We start from the raw sequence: 27,310 nt of genomic DNA on the forward strand, positions 1-27,310 counted from the left end.
TTAGTTTGTTGCATCAACAAATGTCTTTCTCTGTTACTTCATTAGCATTTGTCAGCTGATGAAAAACACTCTCAGGATCGCTCTCTATTATCTTCCTCAGTTTGTTTTAAGTCTGTCTTCCTTGGCAAACATTTTTAGCCTTATCAGTGCTCTAGTGAAAACAGCACCACTCATAGTCACTAACATGTTTTTCTTTTCAATTTTCTTTGTATTATTAGTGTCTCCAGAGGATGTGCTGTACAGCTCCCCCTTCGCCCAGACTGGAGTATGATGTTGTGTGCATTGGACTGAGCGGTGCTGGCAAGAGCAGTCTGCTATCTCGTTTGTGCAATGAGATCAGTAATGGCACCGTACCAACCACAGGTAATATAACATTTCTCTGCAGCTTTTTGCTGCAGCACTTTTAAAATCAACAAAACATGCTTTTGAATGAAGTGTAGAGAATGAGAGGGATAAACTGCATATTTTATAGTCCGATCTGAACTCACCCTTATTATTTATGATAATGTTAATTATCAAAAATGATAATTATGTCATAATTTACCCACTCTTTTGTTCTAAAGCTGTATGACATTCTGGTTACATTTTACAATAAGGTTCCAACACTATTTAACATGAACTAACAATGAACAATACTTTTACTGCATTTATTAATCTTAGTTAATGTTAATTTCAACATTTACTCTGGTAATGCATTTTTTAAATCAAAAGTTGTATTTGTTAACATTAGTTAATGCACTATGATCTAACATGAACAAACAATGAACAATTGTATTTTTTATTAACCTTTTAAGCTCTGATGGGCGACGGGCTCTCAAGAAGAAAAAAAAATCAAAATATTAATAACTACTGTCTTGACCAACACAAAATAAATATCATTTGAAAGCTTAGAAGCTCTACTTTCCAACGCATGCAGGCATTATGACCAAAACTGATCAAGTGCTTTGAAATTTGCAGACAAATCTGAAGTGTTCCGTTTTTATAATTTAAAAACAAATATTGCACTGTACATATTATTGCTATCAGTAAAAACATCAAACTGATCAAATAGCCATGTGTCATATGTTGTTGGAAAGCTCTCAAAGAGTAAAATACAAAAATATAGTTAGTAACAATTATGGAGTTGCTTATATGCTGCGTATAACTTCACAAAAAATAAACAGAACAAAAAGTATCACATACCATTGCTTAGAGGAGGTGATTATCTTTCAGACATGGTAATCAGATGCATAGATCATTAGATAATCCACACGAAGCACAATGTTACATATGATGTGGTACCAGGAGATGGCAGCAAGTAAATAACACAAACTCAACGATGCAGACTCAGTCAAAAGGCACTCATTCTGTGAAATTTCTTTAGTCATTGTTGTGTTTGCATGTGTAATTAGTTCTTATATACAGTTATTATGTTTTATTTGTTTGGTGAGGCTTTTGGACACATGGAGACATTTTTGGACACTATGATAAATTAAACTTTTGATTGCTTTGTCGTATCAACACATTTTTCTCAGATACAGTTGACATGATTGGGAACAAAACAAAAGCCATTTTTCAGAACAACCTTATTTACAGGTGCATCTCAATAAATTAGAATGTCCTGGAAAAGTTCATTTATTTCAGTAATTCAACTCAAATTGTGAAACTCGTGTATTAAATAAATTCAATGCACACAGACTGAAGTAGTTTAAGTCTTTGGTTCTTTTAATTGTGATGATTTTGGCTCACATTTAACAAAAACCCACCAATTCACTATCTCAAAAAATTAGAATATGGTGACATGCCAATCAGCTAATCAACTCAAAACACCTGCAAAGGTTTCCTGAGCCTTCAAAATGGTCTCTCAGTTTGGTTCACTAGGCTACACAATCATGGGGAAGACTGCTGATCTGACAGTTGTCCAGAAGACAATCATTGACACCCTTCACAAAGAGGGTAAGCCACAAACATTCATTGCCAAAGAAGCTGGCTGTTCACAGAGTGCTGTATCCAAGCATGTTAACAGAAAGTTGAGTGGAAGGAAAAAGTGTGGAAGAAAAAGGTGCACAACCAACCGAGAGAACCGCAGCCTTATGAGGATTGTCAAGCAAAATCGATTCAAAAATTTGGGTGAACTTCACAAGGAATGGACTGAGGCTGGGGTCAAGGCATCAAGAGCCACCACACACAGACGTGTCAAGGAATTTGGCTACAGTTGTCGTATTCCTCTTGTTAAGCCACTCCTGAACCACAGACAACGTCAGAGGCGTCTTACCTGGGCTAAGGAGAAGAAGAACTTGACTGTTGCCCAGTGGTCCAAAGTCCTCTTTTCAGATGAGAGCAAGTTTTGTATTTCATTTGGAAACCAAGGTCCTAGAGTCTGGAGGAAGGGTGGAGAAGCTCATAGCCCAAGTTGCTTGAAGTCCAGTGTTAAGTTTCCACAGTCTGTGATGATTTGGGGTGCAATGTCATCTGCTGGTGTTGGTCCATTGTGTTTTTTGAAAACCAAAGTCACTGCACCCGTTTACCAAGAAATTTTGGAGCACTTCAGGCTTCCTTTTGCTGACCAGCTTTTTAAAGATGCTGATTTCATTTTCCAGCAGGATTTGGCACCTGCCCACACTGCCAAAAGCACCAAAAGTTGGTTAAATGACCATGGTGTTGGTGTGCTTGACTGGCCAGCAAACTCACCAGACCTGAACCCCATAGAGAATCTATGGGGTATTGTCAAGAGGAAAATGAGAAACAAGAGACCAAAAAATGCAGATGAGCTGAAGGCCACTGTCAAAGAAACCTGGGCTTCCATACCACCTCAGCAGTGCCACAAACTGATCACCTCCATGCCACGCCGAATTGAGGCAGTAATTAAAGCAAAAAGGAGCCCCTACCAAGTATTGAGTACATATACAGTAAATTAACATACTTTCCAGAAGGCCAACAATTCACTACAAATGTTTTTTTTTTATTGGTCTTATGATGTATTCTAATTTGTTGAGATAGTGAATTGGTGGGTTTTTGTTAAATGTGAGCCAAAATCATCACAATTAAAAGAACCAAAGACTTAAACTACTTCAGTCTGTGTGCATTGAATTTATTTAATATACGAGTTTCACAATTTGAGTTGAATTACTGAAATAAATGAACTTTTCCACGACATTCTAATTTATTGAGATGTACCTGTATAATGTAAAATATGAAAAATCAATATTTTTTTTTTCAGCAGTTTCTTAGGCTGAGAGTCTCAGATTGTATCTGTATCAGGTTTCTTTTTTTTTTTTTTTTTTTTTTTTTTACATTTTCTTTACAATGACACCAAACACTTGACCCTTCTTAGTGTCTCTATTTATAAGCCATTCATTTTGGGCATGCCACTGAAACAGGAAATCTTTAAAAGCACCTTCAGAGCTTAAAGGGTTAACTAACATGAACAAAGATTAAAAAATGATGTAAAAATATATTGTTAATTGCTTGTTCATGATACCTAATGCATTAACTAATGTTAAGGAATGGAACCTTATTGTAAAGTGTTACCGACATTATTTTTTCCATGAAACACAAAAGGAGGAATTTTGAAGAATGTTGACACTGCTATTTTTCCATGAAAGTGACTGAGGACTGTCAGTCCCTAACATTCTGTCTAGCATCTCTTTTTCAGGGTTCCCACAGTCCTAGAAAATGTATATTGACATTGGGTTGTTTTGAACACAATCTTTAATAGTATTTCATGTGGAATGGTATTTCATCTGGTCATCTGGTCTGGTGGTGGTACTGTATTCTTTCACAGCAGAGATACAGTTCCCTTTATTTTGAGTGAGAAAAGCTTATTCTTAAACAATGTATCTGTTTGAAACAAATACAGAATCATGTTTTATATTCTAACAGATTTATAAATGTTCGCACGGCAGATGAAAAATTAGCTAAAAATCCCAGAGACTTCCATTGAAAAGGTCCCCAAACATATCTAGAGACTTGGTGATGGTCTCTTTTGACTTTGGGCCAGTAAGCAACCATCTAGTGACCATTTGGTAATGCCCTAGCAACCACATAGCAACACACTAGTAACAACACAAAACACTCTCACATTGCATAAAGATAAAAAAGTATCATAAAAATGTAAAAAAAAGAAAAAAGATTATTTTTTTGTTTATTCATTGTTGTGGATAATCGAAAAGCATTTTGACCAAATATAAGATTAAGATTAGTTTTTCACTATTTTCAATATTTTAGGCCAAAATGACCTGAACATAAAAGGAGGGTTAAACTTTAATGGAAAATTAGTGGAATTTTCTATAGTAAATATACATATATATAAACTCAGCAAAAAAGAAACGTCCCTTTTTCAGGACACTGTATTTTAATATATATATAATTTTTTTTAAATCCAAATAACTTTACAGATCTTTATTGTAAAGGGTTTAAACAATGTTTTCCATGCTTGTTTGATGAACTTAAACAATTAATGAACATGCACCTATGGAACGGTCTTTAAGACACTAACAGCTTACAGACGGTAGGCAATTAAGGTCACAGTTATATAAACTTAGGACACTAAAGAGACCTGACTCTGAAAAATGCCAAAAGAAAGATGCCCAGGGTCCCTGCTCATCTGCGTGAATGTGCCTTAGGCATGCTGCATGGAGGCATGAGGACTGCAGATGTGGCCAGGGCAATAAATTGCAATGTCCGTACTGTGAGACGCCTAAGACAGCGCTACAGGCATACAGGAAGGACAGTTGATCATCCTCACAGTGGTACACCACATGTAAAAACACCTGCACAGGATCGGTACATCCGAATATCACACCTGCGGGACAGGTACAGGATGGCAACATCAACTGCCCGAGTTACACCAGGAACGCACAATCCCTCATCAGTGCTCAGACTGTCCGCAGTAGGCTGAGAGAGGCTGGACTGAGGGCTTGTAGGCCTGTTATAAGGCAGGTCCTTACGAGACATCACCGGCAACAACATTGCCTATGGGCACAAACCCACCTTCGCTGGACCAGACAGGACTGGCAAAAAGTGCTCTTCACTGACGAGTCGCAGTTTTGTCTCACCAGGGGTGATGGTTGGACTCGCGTTTATCGTCGAAGGAATGAGCGTTACACCGAGGCCTGTACTCTGGTGCGGGATCGATTTGGAGGTGGAGGGTCCGTCATGGTCTGGGGCGGTGTGTCACAGCATCATCGGACTGAGCTTGTTGTCATTGCAGGCAATCTCAACGCTGTGTGTTACAGGGAAGACATCCTCCTCCCTCATGTGGTACCCTTCCTGCAGGCTCATCCTGACATGACCCTCCAGCATGATAATGCCACCAGCCATACTGCTCGTTCTGTGCGTGATTACCTGCAAGACAGGAATGTCAGTGTTCTGCCATGGTCAGCGAAGAGCCCGGATCTCAATCCCATTGAGCACATCTGGGACCTGTTGGATCCGAGGGTGAGGGCTAGGGCCATTCCCCCCAGAAATGTCCGGGAACTTGCAAGTGCCTTGGTGGAAGAGTGGGGTAACATCTCACAGAAAGAACTGGCAAATCTGGTACAGTCCATGAGGAGGAGATGTATTGCAGTACTTAATGCAGCTGGTGGCCACACCAGATACTGAATGTTACTTTTGATCTTGACGCCCCTTTGTTCAGGGACACATTATTCCATTTCTTTTAGTCACATGTCTCTGAAACTTGTTCAGTTTATGTCTTTGTAACAGCTCACAAACAGAAGGGAAGGAGAACACAGGGAAGCAGGTTTTTCCAGGCTCAGGTAGGACTTTTAATCGGCCACTTCAGTGCTTTACAACTTCACAAACTCATTAGCTTCACAGGCACATAGTAACTTAAACACATCAGCTTCACAAACATAACAGATTAAACGTAGCAGCTTCAGGAGCACCGTGGCCTTCCTTGTGCCAGACTCTCTCTCTCTTTCTGCTCACTGGAATTAGAGACAGGTGTTACACATAATCTAGCTCAGGTGCAAGCGCCCTTACCGCTTTCTCTCTCTCCGGATGGACGCTTGACCACGCCCCCGCTGCCACACATCCCCTCCGCCTGACTCAGGCTGGGGAGACATCCGGCCTGTCTACCACTTCCCCCCATTTCTTGAAAGGAAGTTGGTGACAGCCATCTGCGCTCCCGGTCTGTGGACCACCTTGAACTTAAATGGCTGAAGAACCAGATACCAACGGGTGATCTGCGCGTTGGTATCCTTCATGCGATGGAGACACTGGAGTGGGGCGTGTTCCGAGCAGAGGGTGAAGGCCCACCCCAACAGGTAGTGCCAGAGAGTGAGGACCGCCTACTTGATGGCGAGACACTCCAGCGAGAGCTTGCGGCTAATGTACAGCACCGGGCACTCCTCCCCCTCCACCACCTATGAGAGTACGGCCCCCAGCCCTCTGTCTGAAGCATCCGTCTGCAAGACAAAAGGGAGAGAGAAATCGGGTGAATGTAAAAGTGGCCCCCCGCAAAGTGCGGCTTTAACCTGCATGAACGCCTGTTGACACTGCTCCGTCCACTGGACTGGGTCTGGAGCTCTCTTTTTAGTGAGATCAGTCAGTGGGCTGGTGACATCTAAATAATTAGGCACGAATCTCCTATAAAAGCCAGCCAGCTCCAGGAACTGTCTCACTCTCTTTTTGGTCTTGGGCCTCGGGCAGGTCGCAATCACCGCAGTCTTGTCAATTTCGGGACGCACCTGCCCGTGGCCCAAGTGGAACCCCAGATACCGTACCTCCACCCGCCCAATCGTGCACTTCTTGGGGTTTGCTGTGAGTCCCGCTCCTCTCAGCGATCTCAGAACCGCCCTCAGATGCTGCATGTGCCGCTGCCAATCATTGCTGTAAATGATGATGTCATCTAAGTAGGCAGAGGCATAAGCCGAATGCGGTTTGAGGATTCGGTCCATGAGATGCTGAAATGTAGCCGGGGCTCCAAACAAACCGAACGGAAGCATCACAAATTGGTGTAATCCAAACGGCGTGGAGAAGGCTGTTTTTTCATGGGAAACTGGTGTCAAGGGGATCTGCCAATAACCCTTTGTCAAATCCAGTGTCGAATAAAATTGAGCAGTGTCCAACCGATCGAGCAACTCATCAACGCGAGGCATTGGGTATACGTCAAATTTAGACACCGTGTTGACTTTTCTATAATACACACATAACCATACAGACCCATCACTCTTAGGAACTAGAACAACCGGGCTGGACCAATTGCTGTGGGATTCCTCTATTACCCCCATATCGAGCATTGCATCCAGTTCGTCCCAGACAATTTTCTTTTTGTGCTCGGGCAATCGGTAGGGACGACTACATACCACCACCCCCGGCTCGGTCTTGATGTGGTGCTGTATGAGGTTCATACGACCCGGTAGAGGGGAAAACACATCTGCAAACTCCTTTTGCAACTTGGCAACCTCTGCGAGTTGATATGGTGAGAGGTGGTCTCCGCAAGTGACCGGGGTGAAATTATTGTGTTTTGTATTCACCTCTGGCCTGAGCTCCACCCTCTCCGGGACTACCATAGCCAACGTCACAGGGACCGCCTCCCTCCACAATTTCAGAAGGTTGAGGTGATATATTTGACGTGCGCCCCCTCTATCGGTTCGCTTTACCTCATAATCGAGATCCCCCACTCGTCGTGTGACCTCAAAGGGTCCTTGCCACTTGGCGAGTAATTTGGAGCTCGATGTGGGAAGTAATACAAGTACCTTATCTCCCGGTGCAAATTCCCACAGCCGAGTTCCCCTGTCATACAGTCGGCTCTGTTGTTCTTGAGCTTGGAGCAAATTCTCCTGTGTTAGTTGCCCCAAAGTGTGGAGTTTTGCTCTAAGATCAAGAACGTATTGAGTTTCATTCTTACTGTTTGAAGGTCCCTCCTCCCAAGCTTTGCGTATAACATCAAGCACGCAGCACGAGCGCCGCCCATACAGCAGCTCGAATGGGGAAAACCCAGTGGAGGCTTGCTTGACCTCTCGTACTGTGAATAACAGGGGATCGAGCCATTTGTCCCAGTTTCTATCATCCTCGTGCATGAACTTATGAATCATGTTTTTAAGGGTTTTATTAAATCGCTCCACCAGGCCATCTGTTTGTGGATGGTAAACGCTGGTTCAGATTGATTTAATGCCCAATAATTCGTAAAGCTCGCATAATGTCTGTGACATAAAAGTTGTGCCCTGATAGGTGAGGATTTCTTTCGGAATCCCCACCCAGGAGATTATTTTGAAGAGTGCCTCCGCAACACTGCGTGCTGACATGTTGCGCAGAGGCACTGCTTCCGGATATCGCATTGCATAGTCCACTAGGACCAATACAAAGCGATGTCCATGTGCTGACCACCCTAATGGCCTGACGAGGTCCATTCCAATTCTCTCGAAGGGGACCTCGATCAGCGGAAGAGGGCCCAATGGCGCTTTTGGGGTGGCCGGTGGATTCACCAGCTGGCATTTGCAGCATGCCGCACACCACCTGCGGACATCTCCGCCAATGCCCGGCCAATAAAAATGGGCTATTAGGCGGTTCAGTGTTTATCTTTCCCCTAGATGACCCGGCGTGGGATTACAATGAGCTGCCTGGAACACCATTTCCCGACGGCTCTGCTGTACTAAGAGCTGGGTTGTATCTTCCTTTGTTTGAGCGTCCTGCGTCACTCTATACAACTGCTCGTTTATAATTGCTAAATAAGGATATGAAAGGGTGACATTCGGCTGAAGTTGTTGACCATTGATCACTCTCACTTGGTTAAAGGCGTGCTTGAGGGTTTCGTCTTGTGACTGCTCCAAAGGGAAATCCCCTTTGGGAAATCCCCTGAGGATGGGAGGGGCTGCAGCCTCTCCCCCCTCACATCATCCTGACGTGGAGCAGATGAAGATGGCTCTGGCTCTGCCTCCCCTGCCAGAGCATCGCACATTTCACATCTCATTGCTTTAGTGCAGGACCCATCCGCGCATATTCCCTTTAAATAATTTCTAAATTCAGGCCAATTTGTCCCCAAAATCAGCGGATGGGGGAGGCGGGAACTAACCGCAGCCTCCACTCTATGTTTTGTTCCCCAAAATTTAATCACAAGGGTCACCACAGATTAGTTGTGAATATCCCCATGCACACACTTCACCCTCACCGTTTTAGCTGTGCCCAACGCCTCATGTTGAACCAAGCGTTGGTGGATAGTGGTTTGATTACAACCCGTGTCCACCAATGCTTGGTGAGTACCCCCCTTGACACTTACCGGTATGCGGTACACTCCGGCCCGATCGGAGGCAGCCTGCGGAGTGTCAGGGATCTGGACCACCGTTCCCAGCTCCATCACAGGGCATTGATCCTGGAAGTGTCCCGGATCCCCGCAACTCCAGCAGACCGGCCCAGGTGCCACGCCCGCACCTGCATCGGTGGACACTTCCACCTGAGGGGGAGAGCGGCGGGGCACTGTTGCTGCTGTGGGAAATGCAACACCCCGTGCGTGGGGAACTGGCTTTGATGGCGGGACTCCTCACCTCTGCGGGGCAGGAACGGGCTCTGGGGAGAGAGCAGAGTGAGAGAGAAGAGGGGATGGGGAAGAGAATGGGGAAAACACAGGGGGAGGGGAGAGAGAGTGGGAGGGCTCTTCTGCCCTCTGGTATGCCACCATATGGTCCTCAGCCAATCGAACAGCCTCTTCCAGCGATGCCGAGTGGTGGCACGGGACCCATTCTGCCATTCCTCATGGTAGCCGATGGACAAGCTGCTCCAGTACCACCTGGTCGATTATTCCCTCGACATCGCGATCCCCCACCAGCAGCCATCTCCGGCAGGCATCTCGGAGCCGTTAGGTGAAGGCAAACGGGTGACCAGTCGTTTCCAACTTCATCGACCGGAAGAGCTGGCGATTCTGCTCCGGACTGCGGCCAACCCACTGCAGGATGGTCTTCTTCAGGTCCTCATAAGCCAGGAGGTTCACCGCCGGCAGTTGTTGTGCTGTGAGCTGGGCTTCCCCGGACAGCAATGGGAGGAGCCTGACCGCCCACTGATCATGTGGCCAGCTCCATATCTCAGCGGTCTGCTCAAATAAGTTGAGGAAAGCTTCCGGGTCATCCTCGGCCCCCATCTTCAGAAGCGTGGGCGGGGGCATGGGGCTGTGGTTGTCCGGGGAGGCGGCCGGGGCTCTTTCCTGGCTGAAAAGGCTCCGGATCGCATGCCAGTCCTGTGCTTGAGCCCGAAGGATCTCAAAGAACCGGCGATCTTGATCTTGCCGGAGCTCAAGCAGGGACTGTTGGTGGGGCTGTTGTAAGCCAGCTAGGGATTTGAGGATCTCTGCCAACTGGGAGGACTCCATGGGGCGTACTTCAAGATCCCAGGTTTCGGCACCAGTGTAACAGCTCACAAACAGAAGGGAAGGAGAACACAGGGAAGCAGGTTTCTCCAGGCTCAGGAAGGACTTTTAATCAGCCACTTCAATGCTTTACAACTTCACAAACACATCAGCTTCACAGGCACGTAGACTTAAACACATTTGCTTCACAGGCACGTAGTAACTTAAACACATCAGCTTCACAAACATAACAGATTAAACGTAGCAGCTTCAGAGCACCGTGGCCTTCCTTGTGCCAGACTCTCTCTCTCTCTCTCTCTGCTGGTGGCGTGGCTGCTTATATGCCGCTTTCTCCATGCTCACTGGAATTAGAGACAGGTGTTACACATAATCTAGCTCAGGTGCAAGCGCCCTTACCGCACCCCCGCTGCCACAGTCTTAGTTGTTGAATCTTTTTATGTTCATACAAATATTTACACATTAAGTTTTCTGAAAATAAAAGCAGTTGAAAGTGAGAGTACGTTTCTTTTTTTGCTGAGTTTATATATAATATATATATATATATACACTACTGGTCAAAAGTTTTGAAACACTTGACTGAAATGTTTCTCATGATCTTAAAAATCTTTTGATCTGAAGGCGTATGCTTAAATGTTTGAAATGAGTTTTGTAGACAGAAATATAATTGTTCCACCATATTAATTTATTTCATTATAAAACAAAACTTTTTATTTAAAAAAAAAAAGTTTTTGAAATTGACAACTTGGACCAAATAATAAAGAATAGCAGCCAATAAGTGCCCAACATAGATGGGAACTCCTTCAATACTGTTTAAAAAGCATCCCAGGGTGATACCTCAAGAAGTTGGTTGAAAATATCAAGAGTACATGTCTGCAAATTCTAGGCAAAGGGTGACTACTTTGAAGATGCTAAAATATAACACAGTTTTGATTTATTTTGGATTTTGTTTAGCAACAACATAATTCCCATAGTTTCATTTATGTTATTCCATAGTTTTGATGACTTTACTATTATTCTAAAATGTGAAAAAAAAAAAAAAATTATAATAAAGAATGAGTAAGTGTTTCAAAACTTTTGACCGGTAGTGTGTATATATATATATATATATATATATATTTTTTTTTTTTTTCTTTCTTCTTCTTCTAGTTAAACTCAGCTGAAAAATGTTTGCAAAATACTTGTGAGTGCAATCTCTAAAATGATATTACTTTTTTTTAATTTTTTTTTATCAAGTAATAACGACCTTCTGAAAAAATCCTGGAAAAGTCATGGAAATGTATTGGTCAAAAGTGTGTGGGAGCCTTGCTTTTTGTGTTTCATGGAAATAAGTCATATGGGTTTGGAACAACACGAGGGTGAGTAAATGATTCAAGAATTTTCATTTTTGGGTGAATTATACCTAAAAAAAAAATACAAACCTCAGGTCCTGTTTCTCCAACAAATGCAACAAATCCTCCCAACAAATTGACCCAGCACATTTTCTCAGTACATTTTTAATATCTCCAGCACTACATTTTCCCAGTACTGCTAGTGCCTGCAAAATCTCTGCCTTGTCACCATGTGCTCATCAGCTTCTTGGAGTACTGAAAGCTGTTTAACGTTATTGCTTCAACTCTCTGTCCAGTTACCTCAGAGTCCCCCTACTTCACCATTGAAAAAGGGAGTGCAATTGTAGATGACCTCTATGTGCGTATGTGTGTCTGTGTTTCTGAACATCTGGGTTTTGTCACATGGACTTTCTTCCTTATGACAAGAGTGTTGATTTCATTAGAGCCCATGGTGACAGGCTGGTGTATTCATGAATCACAGTCCCTTCACTATTGCTGCCTTCAGACTGAGAACATCACTTCCTTTAAAAACAAAAAAACAGAAATGGTTCTTTTCACAAGAGAAGACACAGTTGAGTCTGCCTTTCTTCTGCACATTTTGAGTGTGGATCATTCTGGGATGCTGGGATACAGCACATAAGACAGCACATAAACTGTCCAATGACTCTTTGTCTTTGGAGTGAACACCTGTCTTAAGCTGTCCTGTGAAGCGGTAATTGTGAAAATAGACATGTTTACTATAGCAAAGGCTTATTTGGCAGCTTGCATGGAAATATGGTTAGATTAAGTTGTCAGAGCCACTAGTCTGCACCGACAGACCTAGACAGAGCTTCTCACCTCTTCATGGCAAATATACTTTCACCTGCTGAGCATTATAAGAAACTTGCCTTATGAATAAAAGCTTTAAAGTCAGTGTGAGCTTTGGAGGTTCAGTCTCACATGTTTTCAATTGCATTAATCAATGCCAAATGGCTGGCCTTCTTGTCTCTGCATGCATTGGTGGGAAACTAACCCGCCAGAAGACATTTTTGTGTTGCATGTAAATTATAAAACATTTTCTGTATGTTTCACATTTATGTTATACTTTTTGCTGTTAAAGGAATAGTTCAATAAAAAATGAAAATTCTGTCATAATTTATTCACATCGTTCCAAATATGACTTTCTTTTGTATGCGGAACACAAAAGGAAATGTTTCAGTGAACATTGTGGTCCATCTTTTCAATAGAATGGCAATGTATAATGCCTCATTTTAAAGCCTAAAAATGGGTCCAAAAGTATCATAAAAGTAGTCTGTGCAACTTGTGCATCATATTCCAAGTGTTCTGAAGGCATACAATAGGTTTTGATTAGAAACATCCTGAAGTGTAAGTAAGTTTTCAATGACAATCTTGACACCGTTTACATGTTCATAAGTGCTATTAGAAGCTTTTTCACAGTGGCTCATGTCTTTGCGAAAGAACTTGCATTGTTTTTTTTATGCTAAACTTTGAACAAGCATCTCTCATGCTCTCCTGAACACAGAACAGACATCAAGATTTTAACTGAAAAATGACTTAAATTTCGGGTTGTTTCTCACCAAAACCTATCGAAGGACTTTGGAAGGCTTGAATATGATGCATGACTCACATGGACTACTTTTATGATACTTTTGGGTACTTTTTAACCTTTAAGGTGAGGAACTATTCACTGCCATTGTATTGAAAGGACGGACTGAGATTTTTATTTAAAAAACTCCTTTTGTTTTCTGCATAAGAAAGAAATTCATTTAGGTGTGGAACGACATGAGGGTGAATAAATAATCTTCATTTTTGTGTGAACTACTCCTTTAACCCTTTAAGCTCAGATGGGCCCGCCGAGAGAAAATAATTATCAAAATATTAATAACTATAGTCTTGACCAACACAAAATAGGTGTCTTTTTAAAGCTTTGAAGCAGCACTTTACAATGCATTTAGGCAATATGACCAAAACTGAACAAGTGCTTTGAAATTTGCAGAGAAATCAGAAGTGTTCCGTTTTGTTAATAATTTTGCACTGCACATTTTATTGTAATCGGTAAAAACATCAAACTGATCAAATAGCCATGTGCCATACAGTATGTTGTTTGCCATACAATATGTTGTTGGAAAGCTTTCAAAGAGTAGAAAACAACCAGCCTTTTTGTTTTATTCACAGACAAAAATGTAGTAATAGCTAAGTATAAGTCTTTGACATACATGTTACATGTAAACAGGTGTTGCATATATGCTGTGTTATCGGGTATAACTCCAAAACATAAACAGAACATAAATGATCACATATCATTACTTAGAGGAGGTGATTATCTTTCAAATGAGCCCACACACAACATAATCGGATTCATAGATCATTAGAAAATCCAAAGCAGAATGTGCTCACACAGCACATAATATGCTATCTGGTTAAAAACTAGTTAGCTTTCCTGGATCAGGTGACTTCATCAGAAATTATGTAGTACATTGTCCAGCATCATGGAACGCTAAACCAATCATATTTGGATTCAGAATGCTGCAACCAGAGGTGGAAGTCATCCAAATATGGGCAGAGAGGATCGGTCACTCTAATTTCATATGGCCACCAGGAGATGGTGCCAAGTGCATGACACAGACTCAGTGGCTCAAATGACACAGAATGGAACTGAATGAGATCTCGTTACTCATGTCTGCATGTTTTGGAGAGAGAGCATTAACTACAAAACATTTTGTTAATGCTCTCTATTAACTACAAAAAATTATGTGATTAATCGCAATTAAAAATGTTAATCGACTGACATCACTAATTGATACCAAACACTACCAAACCCTCATTTTTTAAATTTGCCACTGAAACAGGAAATCTTTAAAAACACCCTCAGAGCTCAAAGGGTTAAGTAATATATATTCTGTTTTAGAGAACAAGCTTTGTCCTTTACCACAAAATGTGTGAAATTTTAACATGGATGTGTTTTCTTCCCCAGGTTTCAGCATCAAGGCGGTGCCATTTGAAAATGCGGTTCTGAATGTGAAGGAACTAGGAGGTAATAAAAACAAATGGATTTTAAGAATCATTATCTCCTCTCCAAGCACTAAAGAGAATGACTGTTACCATGCTTATCCAATGGTCTCCAGGACAGATCTCTTAGTTTAGCCACCTGAATTCTAGGAAGGGGCCTCAGTGTCTCCAACTTTCCAGTAAAACCACAGCTGCACGAAGGGTTTAAAGAGTAAGACATTACAAGTCAGTAATGTTTAGTAGCTGTTTGCTAAGCAAATAAATATTGTGACTCTTTTGGCACATCTTGCACTCTTGGCAGAAGGGCTTGCAAACAGGGAAAGCTGGGAAATAAGTTGACGCTTGTGAAAGGCACATATGCACCTGCAGTGTTCTTTTTGCAGCTTTTATAGAATAAACAAATTGGATTTGTCTTGTTCTCAACACCATATTTTGTATTGTTATAGTATTCTGTATAGCAGGGATGCTGAATCCTGCTCCTGGAGCTCTGTCTTCAGAGTTTAGATCCAACCCTAATCAAACACACCTAAATCAGATAATAAATGTTTGGGAGTTCATTTGAAAATACCAGCCAGTTGTGTTGGAACTAAACTCTGCAAGAAGGTAGACCACCAGGAGTCAAACTGCTGTGTGGAACAGTTTCAGAAGGTTAGAATGACACAGTCAAGATTATTCCATTGCTTCCATTGATTAGAAAAGCATAACTAATTATATTATACATGTCGGTCATTGTTTTGGAATTGATTTTGCCTTGTAGGTAATTTGAATTGAATTTTTCAATTATCAATTCAAAGCCTTCTTCAGCCACCTCAACTTTTATAAATTACTTTGAAAGTAGATGTTTTGATGAATATCATAGGCCATCTTTTCAGTACAATGTCAGTGGATAGTGCCCCACTTTAAAGCTTTAAAAATATAATAAAGTAGTTCATGTGACTCCTAAGACAAGTCTTCTGAAGGCATATAAAAGGTTTTGGTTAAAAACAACCCACAATTTAAGTAATTGTTACGTAATTTTTAAGTGAAGATTTTTACCTATAAATAGTATGCCTTCAGAAGACTTGAAAAATAATGCAGGAGTGCTTGCACTAATGTTATGATACATACACTATATTGCCAAAAGTATTCGCTCATCTGCCTTTAGACGCATATGAACTTAAGTGACATCCCATTCTTAATCCATAGGGTTTAATATGACGTCGGCCCACCCTTTGCAGCTATAACAGCTTCAACTCTTCTGGGAAGGCTTTCCACAAGGTTTAGGAGTGTGTTTATGGGAATTTTTGACCATTCTTCCAGAAGCGCATTTGTGAAGTCAGACACTGATGTTGGACGAGAAGGCCTGGCTCGCAGTCTTCACTCTAATTCATCCCAAAGGTGCTCTATCGGGTTGAGGTCAGGACTCTGTGCAGGCCAGTCAAGTTCTTCCACACCAAACTTGCTCATCCATGTCTTTATGGACCTTGCTTTGTGCACTGGTGCGCAGTCATGTTGGAACAGGAAGGGGCCATCCCCAAACTGTTCCCACAAAGTTGGGAGCATGGAATTGTCCAAAATCTCTTGGTATGCTGAAGCATTCAGAGTTCCTTTCACTGGAACTAAGGGGCCAAGCCCAGCTCCTGCAAAACAACCCCACACCATAATCCCCCCTCCACCAAACTTCACAGTTGGCACAATGCAGTCAGACAAGGACCATTCTCCTGGCAACTGCCAAACCCAGACTCATCCATCAGATTGCCAGATGGAGAAGCGTGATTCGTCACTCCAGAGAACGCGTCTCCACTGCTGTAGAGTCCAGTGGCGGCGTTCTTTACACCACTGCATCCAACGCTTTGCATTGCACTTGGTGATGTATGGCTTGGATGCAGCTGCTGGGCCATGGAAACCCATTCCATGAAGCTCTCTACGCACTGTTCTTGAGCTAATCTGAAGGCCACATGAACTTTGGAGGTCTGTAGCAATTGACTCTGCAGAAAGTTGGCGACCTCTGCACACTATGCGCCTCAGCATCCGCTGACACCGCTCTGTCATTTTACGTGGCCTACCACTTCGTGGCTGAGTTGCTGTCATTCCCAATCGCTTCCACTTTGTTATAATACCACTGACAGTTGACTGTGGAATATTTAGTAGCGAGGAAATTTCACGACTGGACTTGTTGCACAGGTGGCATCCTATCACAGTACCACGCTGGAATTCACTGAGCTCCTGAGAGCGGCCCATTCTTTCACAAATGTTTGTAGAAGCAGTCTGCATGCCTAGGTGCTTCATTTTATACACCTGTGGCCATGGAAGTGATTGGAACACCTGAATTCAATTATTTGGATGGGTGAGCGAATACTTTTGGCAATATAGTGTATATTAGCCGAGGCACTATCCACTGGCATTGCATTGAAAAGACAGCTCACAATATTCATTAAAACATCTCCTTGTGTGTTCTGCAAAAGAAAGAAAGTCATACGGGTTTGGAACTATTCTTTTAATCTGACAAGACTGCTCATTCAGGCCAGATATGAGGCCACAGGTACAATGTTGGAAGATGCTTGCTATTATAGGACTGTTGAACAACAGAGGCTTGTAGAGAGTGGTATAAATCTTCAGCCAGAACCTGACTCTGTTTATAAGAATGTTAGGGGAGCCGCTCTGAAGTGATTTATGTGTTTTGTGGGACACGGGGGACATTACAGGTGCACTTTGTATCATGACAAGTGGCCCTACTGACGCAACAGAATCAAGAGCCCAGTTACAAAAAAACAACAGGGAAAGGCAACACGGTAAACCAAAGGGCCGCCTGACTAAATCTGAAATGCATATGGAGAACCATGAAATGAAGCTTCTCCAGTAGGTAAGGTCAGAGTCCCTGGGGATGTTTTTAATGGATTGAGGCCTCTAGTATTCTTTAAGATGAGACTGATGTATCACCTGGAGCAGGACACATCTGCTCTGACTGAATGTTTGCCTGGTGCTGAAAGGGAATAGAGCTGTAAAAGATGTGTTTTGCATGTGTTTTTATTCCTGTCCCATGAACTGCCTAACTTTGGTCATTGACAATTATATGTCGTACCCGAGATGTACCCACTCTTGGTGAGACAATATTATTTTTTTGGAAGGTTGACAGTATTGTGATTGCGCTCAAACGTGCAAAAGTACAGTATCTAAGTCATGATGCGGAGTAAATTTTTCATGACATATAAAGACCTGTTGAACCCAAAGGAACCCAGGTTCGAGTCCGTCCTGGGTCATCCTGTCACAATCACATTCTCTCTATATACTTTCCTGTCAGTTCTCTACTGCTCTGTATAATAGAAGGCAAAAAAAAAGTCAACAAAATATTTGGAGAAGTTGTGCATATATAGTACATAGGATTTACTCATGAGGCTGCTGCTGTTTAAAAAAAACAAAACAAAAAAAACCTGGAGATAATGAACATGATTGAAAATAGTTAAAATACAAATATACAAATTCCATCAGTAAAAAGAGATTTAAAAAAAAAAAAAAAAAACAGGTCCATTTTCTGATCTGTGTAGTTGCAAGTGTCAGTGGGATATTTACCAGAGAAATGCATAAAAAATGCTCAGGCACAGAATAATAAATACAGTTTTTGAATTTTATTTTTGTGATTAACATTTTTATTGATTTTTCAAAGCAAAGAAAAACAAAATATATATACTGTACAATGAATCAACATTAACTCCCACTACTACCCCTCCCCAATCAAGAACCCCACCCGACCCCAAACAAACATCCCAGTGGTCTTACATAAGTACACTCATATACAGAGAATAAAAAAAAAATAAAAAACAATTATATAATAAAATATATACATATACATACACACACACACACACACACACACACATTTTTTGGAATATATATATATATATATATATATATATATATATATATATATATATATATATATATATATATATATATACACACACACACATATATATATATATATATATATATATATATATATATATATATATATATATATATATATATATATATATATACATACATACACATACACATACACACATATACATACACATATAATAAACATACAACTCTAAACTATACCTCTTTCTCCACAGACCTACTCAGAGAGCCCCCCAAAAACATCAAATATGTACCCCATTTCCCATTAAAAGAATCCCATATCTCCAGCCTTCTACACGTTACCTCTTCCAAGGCTGCCACACTTCCCATCTCCTCGCACCACTCCCGAATTGAGGGTGCTCCCACCGACTTCCAACCCCTTAAAACAATCTGCCTGCCTGTCATTGCACTGGTGAGGACCCAATCTTTTATGTATTTGTCACCTATGTTGATGACCGCCCCATCACCCAAGACACAGAGTCTGGGGCAAAACGAAATCTGAATGCCCAACATGTCACACACAAAACTCTGTACCTTCAACCAAAATTCCTGAATCTCAGCACACCACCAAAAAACATAGGCCATGTCTCCATCCTCCGATTGGCCACGCCAGCAGGTGGGTGTGTCTTTAAGACCAAACCTATACAGTCTAGAGGGGGTCCAATAGAATCTATGTAGAATCTTGAATTGTATAAGTTGTACCCTTGCATCTCTAGATACAGACTTGACATTTTTTAGAATCCCAGCCCACACTCCATCCTCCAATACCAAATTAAAATCTTTCTCCCATAATCTCTTGATAGAGGTTAAAGTTCTGTCCCCCAGACTCTGAACTAGCAGGGAGTAATACACTGATGCCTCATGACCTTTTCCAAAAGCAGTAATCACCTGTCCCAAAGTATCTGCTGCTTTAGGGGGTGTATGTTACTCCCAAAAATAGTACAGAGCAGGTGGCGCAACTGTAAATACCTAAAAAACTGAGATCTGGGAATCCAGATTACCAAAGGATCTCAACACTCCACTCTCATATAGGTCACCAAGTGTAGTAACCCCCGTCACAATCCACTCTGACCAACAGAAGGGGGATTTATCAATACATAATTTTGGGTTAAGCCATATGCTCGAAGCAGCATTCAAATAAATGTCTGAATTAAACACCCTGGACACTTTTGTCCATAACGAGTGTAAATGCGAGATAACGGGGTGTAACTTAGCTTCTCCGGTTAGTTTGATAGAAAGGCTTTACAATGGCGAAATAGGGGCAAAAACTTTTTGTTCAATATGAAACCAGGGAGGGGCCCTTTCAGGTGGAAGCGACCAATGAGCCAAATGCCTGAGACCGAACGCATAATAATAAAACAAAATCCTGGGTAGGCCTAGCCCACCTTTGTCAATCGGTGTATGTAATTTGTTGAAATGTAGTCTGGGACGTTTACCATTCCAAATGAAGGACTTCGCTATGTTATCAAATTGCTTGAAATAAGAGAAGGGGACATCTATAGGGAGTGACTGTAGCAGGTAGTTGAATTTTGGAATACAATTCATTTTAATAACATTAACCTTCCCAATCATCAATAAATGTAATGAAGCCCACCTGTCCACATTGCTTGAAAATCTTTTTACTAAATGGTCAAAATTCACTCTAAATCAGACAAATTTGCCGGGAATAAAATACCCAAATACTTAATTTCCTGTTTGGGCCACTGGAAGGCCGCTACTGGACAGTACGCTGTCAGAGCCAAAGCTTCGGATTTAGCCCAATTGACTGAACTTGGAAAAGGAATTAATAATTCTGTGGAGGCCAGACATAGATCTAGTAGGGTCAGAGACAAATAATAAAATATCATCTGCGTAAAGCAGAATCTTATGCGCCACACCTCCCGCAATCACCCCTGGAAAATCATCCTCCTTTCTTATCGCGGCTGCTAATGGTTCCAGGGCAAGACAGAACAATAATGGGGAAAGCGGGCAACCCTGACGAGTGCCCCTATTCAAAGTAAAATAATCTGAAATTAGTTTATCTGTTTGTACTGCTGCTACAGTGTGTCTATAAAGTAAATTAATCCAACCAATAAATGTACTCTCGAACCCATACTTTTCCAAAATCTTAAAAAGATAATCCCATTCTACCATATCAAATGACTTTTCGGCGTCAAGTGAGATGGCAGCGACCAGAGACTGATCAGTCGCTACTGACCACATGATATTGATGAAATACCTAATGTTATCAGAAGAGCTACGGCCTCGAATAAACCCCACCTGATCTATATGTATAAGAGATGTCATAACTTTACTTAATCGGTTAGCCAAAATTTTTGACACAATTTTTACATCTAGCTGGATCAGGGAAATTGGATGGTAACTTTTACACTCGCTTGGATCTTTGTCCTTTTTAAGAATCGGACTGATCCGGGCTTGTGTCATGGCTGGGGGAAGCTTTCCATTCTTTAATGCTTCTGTATAAACTTCTAACAAAAATGGAGCGAGTTCTGTAGCATAAGATCTAAAAAATTCAGTGGCAAAACCATCTGACCCCTGAGCCTTGCCTGTAGGTAAGGCTTTAATTACCTCGTCAAGCTTCTCCAAGGTTATCTCAGAATCAAGAGAATTGTTTTGCTTAGTTGTCAGTTTAGGGAGTTCTAATGGTTCCACAAATTTTCTAATATCTTCATCAGTAGATGAAGACGTGGAACTATAAAGATCAATATAGAATTGTTTAAAAGCATTATTAATATCAAGGGATATTAATGGTAGAACAAGATTCTCTGTTTTATATATCTAGCCAAAAGCTTCCCTGCTTTGTCCCCCGACTCAAAGTATGACTGTCTTGCCCTGAATAACCAAAACTCCACCTTCCGCGACAAAATAGTATACATATTATATCTGTATTTCAATTGGGTCAATTCCCTGAGGCCATCAGACGACATTCGGCGCTTCAGCTCTGCCTCTGCACTTTTAATATTCCCTTCCATCTCCACGAGTTCTCGTGCTTTGGATTTTTTGAGGAATGAGGCATACTGTATGATCCAACCCTTAAGAACCACCTTAAGTGCCTCCCAAGCCACGCCCATGGAGGATACTGAGGACCAGTTGGAAATCAGGATTTTGCAGAAGGGATACATTAAAGCACCAACTATATGATTTCTTTTTCTCTGTATGTAGCAACATCTCTAAACTCACCAGGGCGTGATCTGAGACTAAGATGTTTCCAATTGAGCAATCCACAACAGATGAAATGAGGGACTTAGATATATATTTTAAAAAAATCTATTCTAGAATAGATTTTATGGACTGATGAAAAAAAATTATAGTCCCTACCAGATGGGTTCAAAAGTCGCCAAATATCTGCAAGACCAAGATTTTTACACATCCTGTGAAGCGTCAGTGTTGCTCTAGGGGGCTTACACACTTTTGCTTCACTATGATCAAGGACTGAGTCCATCAAAAGATTAAAGTCTCCTCCCAATATTATATCATGAGGGGTGCCAGTGGCTTGCAACATCCCTTCAAGATCTATAAAAAAGCCCTAGTCATCAGCGTTAGGTGCATTTATATTAGCTCAAATCAACCTATGCCCCTGAATTTCTGCTAAAACAATAATGACTCTTCCCAATTTATCTTTAATCTGTTTGAGATATTTATTTATATATTTATCAATATAATGACTCCCCTGCACTTACTTGAGCCAGCACTAAAGAAAACATGTCCACCCCATATCTTCCCAAAATGTTCAGCTGCCTGCAGGGAAAGATGAGTTTCTTGAAGAAACACTTTATCATATTTCTTACGCTTAAGAAAAGAAATAACCTTCCTTCTTTTTATGGGGTGCCCCAACCCATTCTCATTCCATGTGGAGAAAGATAATCCATTCATATTAACATTTGACATTTTGATATAATTGAAAAAATTAATTGTGTGTCAAAAACAAGATTATACAGACCACATTCCCCATTAGTGCAACAATCAAACCCCGAACTCTCCCCCGAACTAAACAAACAGAAAAAAAGAAAAAACATGCGCATTAACCCCATGCATGACAGCGCCAACCGGCGACAATCCCTCTAAACTCAAAAGGTCCATGTATGCCTACGAGAGCCCCCACAACATCTTTGCCATCTGATTGCTCAAAATTACATAACAGAAAATACTTGTAAAAACATACCCCAGCCAATAGGCAGAATAAACACAAAGAACGTGTAGATTAATTCACAGAACTGTCTCGAAGATGTGTTCTTCCACAAAACAAATTCCAACTGATATAAAGCCATTCAGTTTCCTTGGACAGACAAACAAGTGTTCAGTGAGCCGGCTGTTTATAAGTGCAGCAGATGATGTAATCATTCCAATGTCCCGCAAAAATACTCCACAAAACAAATTCCATCCAACAGGAGGCATAAGCACAAAAAACGAACAGATTCATCCACAACTGTCCCGAAGCAGTGTTATTCAAAAAAACAAGCTCCAGCCGCTAGGTGGAACCAACGCAAAAAGAAACAAAACAGGTGTCCCGTTTCCTCAGATGGTCAAGAGTCAAATTCACTCGGAGGTCACATAACAAAAAATAAATAAAAAAATACACCATGACTTAGTCCGTCAACTTAATAAAAGACATCCTTTGTGTGGGCATGTAGATATTTTGCAGTCATCCATAGTGTCCATTCTCAATCTGTTCAATTCAGTGTAAATGTGAACTTCTGTCAATGCAAAAATTTCTTTGAGGAAAAGTGTTGTTCCACAAAACAAACTCCAGCCGCTAGGCAGAGCCAACACAAAAATTAAAAAAAATGGTGCCTAGCTTCCTCAGACAGTCGAGTCAATATACAGCGAGTCAGTCCACTCACATTAGAAACACACAATGGTTTACTCAACCATTGTTTCTATGAAGGACAGTGCTTGTTTGGAGCATAAAAATACTTTGCAGCCGTCCTTGGTAATTTTGGCTGGAAACATCAGTGCAAAAGTGATCTTCCGTTGATGCAAGAGTTTCTTGCATTCCTTGAACCGATCGCGTTTCTCTCTTGTTGAATTCGCAAAGTCCAGGAACAAGAAAATATTGTGATTCTTCCAAGAAAGCTTTCCTTTGCTCCTTGCCTGGCGCAACACAAGATCTTTATTGGATGATCTCAGCAATTTGGCCAGAATTGATCGGGGTCTGTCTCCCTCAGCAGATCTGCGAGCCAGGTCTCTGTGAGCTCACTCGATTTCCAGCTTATGGCCTGTTATGTCGAGCAGACTTGGGAAGAGCTCATCCAGGAATTTCACCATATCTCTGCTTTCTTCATGCTCAGGAATTCCAACAATCCGTATGTTGTTCCTTCGGCTCCTATTTTCAAAATCTTCCAATTTTTCCAAAATGCCTTCCAGGTCTATTTTGGTCGTGAGCGGATTAGCGGATAATTCCCTTTCCGATGACTCCAGATAATCGATCTAACCCTTCTCAACATCTGCCACTCTTGTAACCAACTCAGAGAATTTTGTTTCCATAGCCGTAATCGATCGACGTATTACAGCGAGATCCTCCAAGTCAGCAACAACCTTCATCAGCATCACAAACATGTTGGACAGTTGATGCTGAATTTCCCTGGCCGCGCCATCCAAATCGAGTCCCCGGTCTGCAGGCCCGTCAGAGGTTTCATCTTGAGCACGTAAGTGTCTTTTAATGTCTCCAGAGCCCGAGGATTTTGACTTCTTTGCCATGTTTACCTCAAAGAGCAAATATGTAACTGGGTGTATTGAATTTCACTGGATTATAACATAAAAAACTAGCAAAGTGCGCAGAGCTCGTTGCGCACACATCTGCTGCTCGCATGGTGTCACGTGACCTCCCTTTCAAATTTTGTTTGAAATCTAGATAATTGTATCTGCCCTTATTGATGCACTTTAAGCACTTAAGCAACTCTAGTGACTAAGTGGCTACTTTAGCAACTTAAGGGCCCTGATAAATGTCATCTAATGGTCAAGACCATGTTTGAATTGAACCAGCATGGGTAAGGAAATTTGATTAACATCAACTTTTTAATTTATATGCAAGTATTTATTGTGGGGTCACTCAATATCACCCAGTTTCTAATAATATAAATGGGTACTTATTCAGCTTTGGGAACTTTTAGCACTGTTGACGACTTCTAGAAAATAAAATCTAAAAATAAAATTTGGTCCCACTTGATATTACAGTAGGTGTCTTTAACTACTATGTACATAAGCATTTGATACAATGTACTTTTAAAGTCACTGCATTTAATTACATCTGTACTTACATTGTTAACCTTACCTCTAACCATAAACCTAACCCTAACCAACCCTTACCCTAAGACCTAACTCTAACCCCTAACCCCAGCCCTAACCCTACCCCTACTGCTAAACCTACCTGCACCTCAACCTCAGTAGCAGCAAATATGAATCTTGTGAGGATTTTGCAGAACATTTTGTAGTTACACAGTAAACACATTGTATTGTATGTATTTTAATGTTAGTACATAGTAGTTAAAGACACCTAATATAAAGTGGGACCAAAAAGTGTTTTACACTCTTACTAGAGTTGCACATTATAACAAATGTATTTATTCAACAATCGTTAACATTAATGAATGAAAATCGATTAATGATTAACAGTAACAATAATAAACTGTACAGGGTGAACAGCTAAAAAATACAAAACGCATATTTTATTTAAATCTTTGTTTATACAAATTAGATTTTTGACTGACCAATCATTCGAATGCAAACTTAAACGCATCAACATTGCAGAAAAAATCCTTACTGTAAAAGGATAAGTGAAAACATGACACAGCAACCAAAGTATGTGCATGTAGCCTACTGTTTAAATATTATTGAAATTAATACAAGAAATTCGAGTATTAGTATTTTTCTCTTAATATACTTTCAGTTTGATGTATTTTTAATACATTCAGACTGTTTAATATGAATTTGTGAATTTTAGGGCTGTGACATGCGTTGTGCGTAATGAATAAGCGCGCAGTGCTCCACACAATCAGTTTCTTTGCTAGGATGTGCAGTCAAGTCGAGCGTGTACCTCTTGGAAATGTATATATGCCAATTTAAGCCATAGGAAGTGGGGAAAACATTAGTGAAGTTTCAGGAAGTGCAAACAATGGATACTGCATTAACTGCATAATTTTTTAACAAAGCGTTAAACAGTCAACTACGTATTAATCGCAGAATATTTCAATGTTAGCCACAGGAAGTGGGGAAAAACATAAGTGAAGTTTCAAGAAGTGCAAAAAACGGATACTGCATTAATTGCGTTATTTTTTTTTTGACGCAATGATTTTTGCGATTAATGGTTTAATGCATTAAAGAACGTCCTGGTTACTTTTGTAACCTCCGTTCCCTGATGGAGGGAATGAGATGTTGTGTCGATGTAGTGACACTAGGGGTCACTCTTGGGAGCCATAAACACCTCTGATCTTTGAAAAAAGGCCAATGGGAATTGGCGAGTGGAATTTGCATGCCACTCCCCCGGACATATGGGTATAAAAGGAGCTGGTATGCAACCACTCATTCAGGTTTTGTGCTGAGGAGCCGAGACAAGGTCCCGGCCATTTCAGCAGGTAGTTCAGCGTTGTGGCAAGTAGGACACAATGTTTCATTCCCTCCATCAGGGAACGGAGGTTATGAAAGTAACCAGGACGTTCCCTATCTGTCACTCACTCGACGTTGTGTCGATGTAGTGACACTAGAGGGTCCCTATACAAAACGGCACGACTACTGAACTGTGTTACGTGTACAAGCGGTGCGAGACGGGCAGACCTCTGTGTGCCTCATAGCCAGCGCACCAGGCCATCACGTAACCTCCCCCAAGGCTCTTATGAGCGTCGAACGGTCCTTTGGGAACAAGTCGACTACCCAACAAATAGGGACAGGCTATCTAAGCCGTGGCCTCTTTTCCTCTTTTTTCTCCCCAAAAAGAGTGGAATTTGTTAACCGACTGGGGGCCATAAATGTTTACGTCGGGGGGGTGTCACCCCCATGGGGAAGACACCGCGGAGACCACACCCTGCCCAGAGAAGGGGGGTGGTATTTTGAGTGGAAATATGTCACATGGTCTTGTCAGAAGTATGTCATGTGGAGAAGTCGCCTGGTAGGTCCTACCCGAGGGGGGAGGAGTTTCTACAAGCATGGTGACCGGGGGCAGAGGGGCCTCTGCCCAAGGAAGACACAGTTTACCGACAGGGAAATGATTTAGCGGAAGATATATCACATGGGGCCACCTATGGGGAACCAGCATATGTGGAGCACCTACCCCAGTACAGGGCTTAGTTAGCACATGTACTGGGCCGGCAGCGAGTTTCTTCACAAGCTCGTCTGCCACAGGGCTAAGGAGGAAAATCATCCAGGGATCACAACTTGTGAACACGACTGGGAGTCAAAGGCACACGTCTTCACCTCATGGGAGGGGAAAGGCGCTATACGCAAGCGGTACAACCGGCCAGCTGTCCCGGAACTTACCTGTTCAGACCTGACAACACACGGGACGAAACCGGCTCATCCTGGAGATTATAGAACTTCGCAAAGGTGTTGGGTGTAGCCCAGCCTGCTGCTCTGCAGATGTCTGCCAAGGGCCCAGGAGGCCGCTACACTCCTAGTACTCCTAGGGTGGCACGTTCTGAGCGTGATATACCATCATGTTGGCATCAATGACCCAGTGGGCGATCCTCTGTTTGGAGACAGCGTTTCCTTTCCACTGTCCACCAAAGCAGACAAAGAGCTGCTCGGAGCTTCTCAAGCTCTGCGTGCGATCCAAATAGATGCGTAAAGCACGCACACTGGACACAGCAACGCCAAAGCT

General features: G+C 41.7%; 1 protein-coding gene across 2 annotated transcripts in view; it reads left to right on the forward strand.

The window, feature by feature from the left end:
* LOC127429904 (ADP-ribosylation factor-like protein 15) overlaps positions 1-27,310 on the forward strand; it is a 224,428-nt gene that overhangs the window by 61,117 nt on the left and 136,001 nt on the right. For both annotated transcript variants that reach the window (XM_051679265.1, XM_051679271.1), the window contains exons 2-3: positions 219-363; positions 14,585-14,644. In XM_051679265.1, coding sequence (XP_051535225.1) covers positions 219-363; positions 14,585-14,644 — 205 coding nt within the window. The remainder of the gene's footprint in view (positions 1-218; positions 364-14,584; positions 14,645-27,310) is intronic.

Source organism: Myxocyprinus asiaticus, chromosome 3, assembly GCF_019703515.2.
Source record: "Myxocyprinus asiaticus isolate MX2 ecotype Aquarium Trade chromosome 3, UBuf_Myxa_2, whole genome shotgun sequence".
Classification (NCBI taxonomy): Eukaryota; Metazoa; Chordata; class Actinopteri; order Cypriniformes; family Catostomidae; genus Myxocyprinus; species Myxocyprinus asiaticus.